We start from the raw sequence: 10,208 nt of genomic DNA, 5'->3' as shown, positions 1-10,208 counted from the left end.
CAGTATCTAGGATTCTATCCTGCTATCTGTGGTTTCATGGGACACATCTGTGACAGGGAACAGCACATAATAATGGTAAGAAATTTATTTGGCCAAGATTTACAGCACATTCAGTAGCAACTGCCTTTTTTTTTTTTTTTTTTTTTCCCCCAGAAATACAATGCATTAGGAAGTTGTAGAGTCAGGAAAAATATGTCCCTTGTTAAATACAATCATTACTTAGAATTATTTGACAAAGAAATGCAGAGTATTTACTTTTTATGGTGTTAGCTTGGTTGGACAAGAACACTCTATTTACATACTTAATCTAGAACTTCATTAATCCTCATTTTTTCCTTTCATTTTTTGTTGTTTTCAGCTTTATCATTCTTTCAGATGTTCTATATGTGCTAAGCGTAATAGGCAATTACCATAAAGATAGTTCAGCCAGGTCACATTATAAATCAAACTAAATACTAGAGCTACATCAGTGTGTACTAGCAAATGAAATAGAGCCTCTCTTGTCCGGAGAATCGAGTATCAGACAGCATATGACACCTACATTCTGGTTCCTAAATTTCTTTCATGTGTAACCCCAGTAAAGTCAATCATTCATAGGTTTTAATTCTGGGAAATGTATTTCCGTGTCTGACTATTCAAGTGTAAAAGGCAAACTAGTTCAATAATGAAGATATTAAGGATGTAAGAGCAGAACAGAATTCTTTTCAGGTCTAAAAGCTGCCAATTTGTCAGAAGTGAACAGTATCATTAATGATGACATTTAAATGCAGGATTTAACAGAGGCACTGCTATGAAGTTTATACAGTCTTACAGTTTAACAGCTTTGCTTCATTTGAAGGGAAAAAAGAGAGCCAGACTGTAGGATCAATTCCAGGAACATGAGGCCATCTAGTGGAAGACAACTTTTGTCTTCCAGGCTTTTTTTTTTTACCTCTCTAGCTCCTGCTCTACAATTATTTTCTGTAACTTGGGAAGTATCTCATTTGTGAATAATGGATGCAATAAACTTATTCTCTAGAAAGGTCACCATGGACAAAAAAAAAACAAGTCAACGTTTATTTTAATAAACATGCAGACTAAGTAGCTAAACAACATGTATGAATCAGAATTGTATAGAGGTGGAAGAAAAACGAGCATGTAAAATTTAGCTGCAAACCTGGTAGAATCAAAGCATTACCTGGAAAAGCTGAAGCCTTTGGAAAAAAAGCATCTGCAAAAGTTTGAGTAAATGAAAGAAAACACTTCAACAAGGAAAACAGAGGCAGTGCCTACACAGACGTGTCCACTAAGATCAGGTAGCACCGTCAGAAGAATAGGGCTCATGTGAAAACCGATTTGCTAGAGAAACAGAAATCCTGAGGAGTTGCTTTGCAGGGAGGACAGAAGTGTCAATCCCAACACTTGGGAGCAGAGAGAAGCAGCAAATGACAGAGCACAGCTGAAAAAGCTGCTGTGTGCTTTGTTCGCCATCACCAGATCAGGCAGAATGAATGAAATTAAATTAAGAGATTGTGATAAGGCAGTGTGAAGCTGTTCTCAGCCCTCTTCTCTACCATGCAGAATCCATTCAGCATGCCCCTGCTTGCTTCATTTGTAAGGTACCTCTGCTTTTCCTGCAAAGAGAAACAAAGACATACACATTGCAGAAAATAAGCTTAACATTATGCACTAAAATATCTCTGAAGCCCTCAGCTAACAACTTGATAAACATAAAAAAATACTATAAACATTTGTAGGAGGCAAGAAGACACTGATCTGTAAGCATTTTGCCCTTTAAAAAGTTGTATTTTATCTATAAAAAGCTAAGTATCCTTGGTACTACTTTTGAATTCTTAGCTGACCTGATTTGGGTTCAGGTGCCTTGTTAGCCCTGTGTTGTTCATTGGACTCTTCTTTTTACTGTCTGACTTCTGCCATTGTGCTAGAATAGGAAGTTGCTCACGCAAATATCAAGGTCATTCATTTAGAGCAATTGGTGGGAGAAGCCATTAGTCTATAAAGACTAAGCAAAGGAGCAGAGGAGTAGTTACCCTGAAAAATATGACAGCAATTAGGTAGACTGGAAACACCAGACAACTGAGCTATCTCAGTTTTTGGCATATTCAGGAGTAATTACATAGTATTGTACTTACAGCACTGCTTTGCAGAAAGAACACTTGTTGTTATATGTTTTCCCATCAGAGCCACAGAAAGGTTGATAGAGTCTTTCACAGTAAATAGGTCTTCCTCTCTCTAGCCGGCTGTACTCACTGCAGTCTACCTGCAAATAGAGTATCAATTTTCTTCGAATCCATCTTTCTCACATTCTCCATTTATGTACAGAAATATTGAATATATGAAATTTTTGGACAAATTTGACAGCTGCTTTAGAACATCACAGACAATGGGTTCCACCATCAGTATTTGCTGAGCCTAAGCCTAAAGAAATAAATGTTCCTTCTGAGAGAGATGTGTGTGATGCAACCCATGTCAGGTACTGAGCACATTTAGAGACTTTGCTGTCTATCAGTATAAGAATAAGTCACTGGAAAAATACAGCCCTTTTTCCATCTACAGAAAAGAGGGGTCAATATTTTTCTCTACCTGCTTGCAATTGTCAGTAAATTCAGATGAGATTAGTTCTTGAGAGTGGGAAGGGTTTCTGTCTCTTATTGCACAAGTATCAGCTCTTTATGCTTTTTACACTGGTGAAAGGATCTGCCCAGGTGGAATTAAGTCCTATTTAAGTATTAGCATGAAAAGAAATTGTTGAAAGGCCTTCATCTGATAGTGGGGCTGTATTCATTACAGACTTACATATGAAAATGGGAGTACAAACTAATAAAAGAAATGACTGAAAATGCTCCTGTCCTAGTTTTGGAGCTTTATCTTCTGTCAAGTGAATTCATTCCTAGTATTTGACAAGCAAGAAGTCCTTGTGCACGGCACATATTCTACTTAATCTGCTATTTGTCACCCTCAAAAGCCTAGGATTTGCTTGCCTAGGAAATTGCCTGTCCTTATAGCTGCTGTTGTAACTAAAGTGAGCTTTTTTTTGGTGCTAGTCTAGTGACAGTTTGAAACATACCAGTCTTTGGAAGGACACTATGTCTGCAGCTTTTGCTTTCTGAAAATCTAGCCAAAAATATGTATTATAGATTTATATATTTAAAACAGAACCCAGCTTTGCTGTTCTCTTCTTATGGAATGTTTTTTTTCTGCCCCCTTCATTCTAATTCTTAGTGAAGGACAGGACTATTACTGCAGCCAAACCGTGGAATTTATTACAGATTATATGATTGGTTTTGTGGTAGTCATTGCCCAGGGTCTGCAAATGAGTGAAGTGAGGAGCTGTGTGTGGTCAGCCCCCTCAGCAGCCTGTGCCATGGCTCAGCACAGACTGAGAGGTCTCCAGTGGCAAAAAGAGTCATTACCCAATCACTCCTTTGGGAATAATAGGCTTAAATCTGGGGCAGCATACATTGTGCTAATATGGGACCAGATCTGTGTGTGTGCAAATTTCCCCCATGTACATCTGTGTAACAGCTGGTGAAATGGGGAAGATACATAGTTTGTTGTGGAGAGTGGAACAGGCTCTTCTTGGGAAAGAATGGATGCCTTGGTGTAGTTCTAGGCATCAAAAGCTGCATATATTGTGCTAATATGGGACCAGCTCTGTGTGTGTGCAAATTTCCACTCCCTGCTACTGTCCACCGGACTCTGAGGGGGCTTGTCTCTGCTCATCTGAGTAAGGATTTTTATCATTTGATGCCCCATTTCTCTCAGAGATTGACCCCAAGATGGGCACTGCAGCATAGTCAGAAATAAAATCTCCAGGTACATGATTTAGGATCTGAAAGCCACCAGAAACAAAGTGTCATCACCAGGTAAATAATAAAAAATTCCTGATTTCTCTCACTTAAAATTTGGCCTTGCCCAATTTGTTGTCCACTGGGCAGTACAAGTGAAAACACCTGGAAGTTCTCAGGTCAAGTGTAGTGTATGGAAACCACGTATCTCAAACTCACGGATTTCTCTCTGAAATCTCAATTATTTGACACCATTTAATTAGGGATTTCTCTCTGAAACCTCAATACTTTGACACCATTTAATTAATGCTTAATATGTTTTTATCTGACCTCATGTTTTTACTAACTACATATTTTTATAGAGCAGTAAAGGAGAAAATTACTCACCTCATTCTCTTTGGCAGCATCTGCAAGGCAAGCAGAATCATAAAAGATAAATTAAAAACTGCTGTTGATGAACATTCAGTTTGCAACTAGGATGATTTCCCTACCAGCCCTTCCAGCAACACTACATCTCTTACTAGCTTGAAAGTGAATACTTGGGTTTTAAGTGTTTAATAAGCTGCAGGTGTCAGAACCTATTAAACAAGTGGTCCTTGGTGTATTTCTTACCTTAGAAATCTGTGTCAGCAGCTACAACAGCCTTTGCTGTGGGAGGGGAGAAAGGATATTGTTCCCATTTTCAGCAGAAAATATTAGAGACCCAAAGTCAATGTTATGTTCGATAGCCAGTCTGTTTAGGATAAACAAATTGTAGAGCATGCCTGGGTTTTAATTCCCAAGTTTATTTAAAAAAAAAATTAAATATTGGATGTGGCTGTAAGCAAATCACAAGGTCCTTTTCTGCTTTGGATTTCTGTCAATAATGAGGATAGTGTCTTCATTGCAATACAATACTAGATATATATTATAATAATAATAATGCAATTGGATCATAATATCACTTTAAAAAGTGTTTTCCCTTGCTGGTTCATATGTATTCTAAACTATTGGGCAGAAGGACTGGCTCCTATTTTGCATACACATGGCATCTGATATAATGAAGCCCTGTTCTCAGGTGGGACTTCAAAAAGCTTCTTCAACACAATGACATGTACACCTCCCAGAAAGTCATCAAGTAATGCTGGCGTGTCTCCATTGCAGTGACACACTTGTTACTTTCTTTAGGAATGTATTTTGTCCTGTAACTGTCATTCTGTGGCTTCCAAGGGATAAAAGTGATCAGGCAGAGGCTTCTGTACAGAAGGAGAGGGAAGAAAACATATTATGGCAATGCAGCTCTAGCATTTGTTTTTCTGACTAAGCGTAACTCATTTTAATTTTTAAAGCCATTAAGCCTTCCACTGAAACTTCCTTTCATGGAGCTGCTTACAACTTCCCAACAGATAAAGTTGTTCAAGGTGAAGAAAACCCGCAAAAAAAAAGTGCTCCATGTCATGTTTCAGTCTGTCGCCAGAACTGTGACTGAATTGTCATTATTCTGGAATTGGATCAGATGTAACCCCCTCCCATAAAAATATTAAGGTGCTATTTTTTCTCTGGCAACTTTTTAAAAGCCACTATGTATTTGGGAGCGAATGCAAAAAAATATGTGGCTTGAAAAGTATCTATCCATACATTTTTAATGTAGACCAGATAAGTTAAAAAGTTCAAGGGAAGGATTTGCTGGAATTCTTCAGGAAACAATATTCATTTGTTTTTCTGCACTCACTGAAACACTGGCAGAACAGTTTCCATCAAAAGCATGCCATTTCACTGAAATTGACATTTGTCATGAGAATTTTGATTTTGAGACAATTTTCAAAGCAAACTTTTCAGAGCTATTCAAAATGTAAACAGATTATTTTGGCTCATAATATTGATTTTAACATTTTCATTGGTTTGCTTCTTTAATGCTATTGAACTGTTATACTACTGGCAGTGAAGATTTGGACTCTCCATTTTTGTAAATGTACTTATTCTTCTTTTTTCTCCAATTTTTTTTGTTAACAAGAAAAAAAAAAAATTGCCAAGTGGAGGCTCAAGAACTTGCTCCCAGCTCCCTATTTTACCACAGAGCAACCTGCCCCTCAAAGCTCTCTCCAGCCTAGCAAACTAATATCATGAAGAGGTTATTTACGGCCATATTATATGGCCAATGTATAATCAACTGTCTTCTGCTTGGTCAGTGTGGTAGGAGAGGCACCACATCAGCTCCAAGCTCCCTGCTCAAATGGAAGAAAAAAATAAGTAGGTAAAAACCTGTTTTAGTTCTGAGGCTTTACAGTTCACTTTTTACTTGCACTGTAGAATACAGCTCTGATTCACACCATCATCAAAGGAATAGGTTTCATCTGCTTAAGTTGGAATTTGTAAAGCTGGTGCACTATTTTTTGATAAATAATGCACAAGCATAAAATTTCACTTGCTTTTTGCTACCCAACCATTATTTTTTATCATCCCAGTAGACTGAGAAGCTTGCATTGTTTGAACAGGAGAACTATAATATATCAGAAAATAAAATGGTTACTCACTTGCTAAGCAAAGAACTGCCAGCGTGAGAAGCACAAAGACACCTGTTATCTTCATGGTACTCAAGGGTTCTTGACTTGTTTCACTGCTAGCCTGTGCTCTTGGTATTCCAGTAAGATTATCTGAGATGTGTATTCCTGTATCTGTGAGAGCGGATATATATATACACACACACACAGAGCAGGAACCCTGATGATGAAATCCCCCTTGTAGAGAAGGTAATTAGAAGAAGGTGTTGCCCATGGGTAGTGTCAATAAGAATGTCTTCTGTACAACATGAAGGTCATAAGTACAGGGCAAAGATGAGTGTCACAGCATGGATTGTGTTGATACAGGAGATGTATTGTACTTTGGTTAAGCTCCTTGCCTAATTAACTGTTCCATCTCCATTAGCGAGTTCAGGGAGTGACTCAGTAAGGTGGTTACTTATTGCTGTTATTGCCATATTGACCCTTAGAGTTGAACATAGTTCCCAGGGGAAAAATTATTCTCACTGGGTGTGTTTCAAAAGATCCATGCCAGTAGAACTGAAATGCATAATTCCTAATCTCTTGAAACTTTGGAGAGCCTTGTCACTAGCCGTGGATAGAGGTGATGCTGGTTACTATGGCCATACATGGAGACCTTTCAGACTGCTCTGTGGTGGTAGTCGCCGCTTGGAAAAGTCTGTGTTTCACATGAATACTCTCACCTTCACACACAACTCAAAAGATCCCCCAGTATTTCAGTGTTCTTCTGCCTTTAACGTTCCACCAGTTCAGAGATCAGAAGCAAAGCTTTGTGACAGAAGGAGCAAAAACACTGCATTGCACTGCCTAGTGAAGTAAGGAGTTCACAGCCGTTGTGCATCCTGCTGAGTTGCTGCCTACTTTGCTGTCATGGAGATAAGGAGAAGATTTTTCCTGCCCATCTTCTCTTTTGCTGCTATTTCCAGCACAATAGGTGTCATATCATGTGGGATCCTTTAAACAAATCCAACATACCAGTATGTTAGTGACTTAATCAATAGGCATAATTTTCTTCCTTTTTTAACACATGCAAGGGGTTCAGTTACAATGGGAGACTCAGCTCTGAGTCCTAATTTTCATAAATTTCAAAATTATGAGGAGTTTTGAGCCTATAGTTTGGTTTGAACCTTCCAGAATTGCCTTCTCTTTAGCGATTTGCAATGTAGATTTGCAAGTTGTTTCAATATGAAAGATCCCTGCGCATCATTACAATTCACAGTATTTCAGTCATCATCTTCCCTACATCACAAGATAGCCTGAGGCTTCTTCCCCATGGAGGAGTTAGGGTCATACATGCTAATTTCACTTAGACAGAGGGACTGAGAGCGCTTACAGAGAAGGTGGTAATAGGTCAAGTAGAACTTGGGCCCCACTAATTCATTCAAAAAAAGATAATCTTGTTTCTAAAGAATGTAAATGATGAATAAATGGTTAATTTCTCATCACTTAATGGGAAAAAAAAAAAACAACAAAAAACCAACAAACCAGATGCCATCAAATACCAGTTCCAGGACAGACAAAGATCTGGATTGAGCTGCAGGCCTGTAGATTTTTTTTCTTTATATGCCCTTACTTCAGAGATTTAATTGTAAGTTATTCTTTATTCTTAACGTAGACATCTGTGCATATTCCTCTGAAGTGGAGATGGCAGAAGACAGGCTGTAATTTAAATGGGGGTTGGTCTGGATTCTGCTGCTTTGTGAAATTTTTGTTCTGGAAAGCCCAAATCTTTCCTGAAGAGCTTCCCACAGAGCATGTATAAACTCCTGGAGAATATTCAGGACATGTTTGCTGGTTGATGGACAATTACCAACATTAGGCAACAAGAGCAAAACCCCAAACCACCCAGAAGGTACTCCTCGTCTGAAGAGTTTTGAGCAAACAAGTCTCTTGAGAATAGCTTCAAACTATAAAACTGCAGCTTGACAGAACATGCAGGTTCCTTGACACTGGTATGAGGAAATCTGCCACTTTGGTTACACTCTCTTGCCTAATATGGTGCTACAAAGTCTACTGTCTGATGCAACCTCAATATCCATCTCATCCCTCTAACAGAAGAATATAAACATCTGTTTGCAGTCTTCTGAGTTGATGCAGGAAGGTTTTCTGAGGATTGGTGTGGAAAGGAAGAGAAGACTTTTGGAAGTGGGAGGGAACTAATGGGGAATGTAGACTTTGGATCAGGTTTTTCTCAGCATCTGAAAATTACCTTGCTATTGACAGGATTCCTTATGCTTATTCTATGACCCGTAACAGAAAAGCCATGGTGTGAAGGTTTTCTTTCGGGTAATGTTTAAGTTGTCTGATTAAGGCTTTTGAATCAAATTAAGATTCATTTTCTGAGCAGTGGACCTTAAGCTTAGTAGGGCTTGCCCAGGCAATTCACATAGGAAGGATACAGTTCTGACGAGAAGCTGTGACATATTGTGACAATATGTGACATACTGTAGGGTGTGCAAATAGACACTAAATACAAGCATGGCACAACAGGGGGTCAGCTGAAGTTCTGGAGATGTTAGCATTCGGAAACATAAAAGCTGTCTTGAAGCTTTGAGAATTAAAATGCCATGCACAGAAAACAACAGTCTGTTCCACTTGCTGCAGTGGGGTAATACTCATGCAAAGTCTCAATAAAAAGTAGTGTCACAAAACATTTATTGCACCTCCCATTTAAAAGGATACCCAGATATGTCTGTATCTATATGCCTAAAAAAGGGCAGAATTCACATTAGCCATAATAGTCACCATTTGACTGAAAAAATGCTTCATTTGAGGCGTCTTTCTGTCCAAACTTGCAGAGGCTTGTTGTTTGCCCTGGTAGTCTTCATACAGAGCTGGTCTAACAACCAGCTGTCATCCTGTCATCCTCAGGTAGGCCAAGGGTTCACCTAGATCACAGTGCTGTCTTTGAGAACATTCAGCTCAGCTCAGAGGAGAACAGAGCAATTCTTTTGATGGGCAAGCTGAACACAAGCAAACGGTTTGCCCCTGCAGTGAACGTTTCCAGCTCTGCACAGTAGGCTTTATTAGTAAGAATGTAATTATCAAGTGGAAAAAAAATCATTGTTTCCCCCTGTTCAGGCTGCATCTGGAGTTCTGCGTACAGTTCTGGGCTCCACAGCACAAGAAAGATACTGAAATACTGTATCAAATACAGCGAAGAACCACAAAGATGTTTAGAGGGATTAAGCATACTAGGAAAACTGAGAGAAATGGTTTGTTCAGTTTAAATAAAGAAGGCAAAGTCTCACTGTTTTCTTCAGCTACGTTATAGGGATGTACAGAGCAGGCAAGAGCCAGACTCTTCTTGGAGGCTCACAGTGAAAGGAAGCAAGGGAATAGAGCAAATTGCAGCCAGAGAAATTCCAATTAGAGGTGAGGAAAACAAATTTCACAATGAGAGCAGTCAAGCATTGGAACAGGTTGCCCAGAGACATCACTGGAGAGACTGAAAAATGGATCTGTTCGTACCGTGATTTGGTGGTGGGGCAAGGATGTAGGGAACCAAGAGTCCTCCAGGGGTCCATTCCCACCTGAACTGATTCTGTGATTCTCATAAGTGAATGTCATCTGTTGCTGACAGTCAGCTACTTTGGGACTTTGTGGCATATTGTATTTGTCCTTATGAGTTCACATTTCTAGGTTTGACAAAGCAGACACTGACAATAAAGCAGGACATTGATTTGATTTTAGCTCCTCAGAATAAAAAAGTTGTTGGGAAACAAGTGTTCAGATCTGTTTGGTTACAGCTGCTTCCCAGAGTTGGATAAGTAAGGCCTCTTTACCTAAAAGAAAATCTGAAATCTGTGGTAAATACTCTGTTTGGATTGAAAAATCAGGAGTGAAATCTTGGCCTCATCAGTAGACTTGTACTGGTTTCCATTGGCCAGGACGTCCTGTT

At 39.0% G+C, this 10,208-nt stretch overlaps 1 protein-coding gene across 1 annotated transcript; it reads right to left on the bottom strand.

Annotated features, from left to right (window-relative positions):
• Positions 1-547: 547 nt before the first annotated feature.
• Positions 548-9,984, bottom strand: LOC133271291 (ovomucoid-like). Its single transcript, XM_061457225.1, has 5 exons — positions 9,779-9,984; positions 6,302-7,261; positions 4,176-4,195; positions 2,133-2,260; positions 548-1,613 (listed from the first exon to the last, which is right to left on the bottom strand). The coding sequence occupies exons 2-5, from the start codon at positions 6,354-6,356 to the stop codon at positions 1,568-1,570; spliced, it is 249 nt and encodes an 82-aa protein (XP_061313209.1). The 5' UTR covers positions 6,357-7,261; positions 9,779-9,984; the 3' UTR covers positions 548-1,567.
• Positions 9,985-10,208: the final 224 nt, after the last annotated feature.

The sequence above is a fragment of the Pezoporus flaviventris genome, unplaced genomic scaffold, assembly GCF_033815535.1.
Source record: "Pezoporus flaviventris isolate CSIRO_AGI_PZ_B2104156 unplaced genomic scaffold, CSIRO_AGI_Pfla_v1 ptg000023l, whole genome shotgun sequence".
In the NCBI taxonomy this organism is placed as follows: Eukaryota; Metazoa; Chordata; class Aves; order Psittaciformes; family Psittacidae; genus Pezoporus; species Pezoporus flaviventris.
Note: the sequence above shows the minus strand (reverse complement) of the source record. Positions and strands in the feature narration are given on the sequence as shown.

Coding starts and splice junctions, on each gene's coding strand:
- LOC133271291 (XM_061457225.1), bottom strand. CDS start 6,356: ATGAAGATAACAGGTGTCTTTGTGCTTCTCACGCTGGCAGTTCTTTGC. Junction 2,261..4,175: donor ATGCTGCCAAAGAGAATGAG/GTGAGTAATTTT, acceptor CTCTATTTGCAG/GTAGACTGCAGTGAGTACAG. Junction 1,614..2,132: donor TCTTTCTGCAAAGCAGTGCT/GTAAGTACAATA, acceptor TTCTCTTTGCAG/GAAAAGCAGAGGTACCTTAC.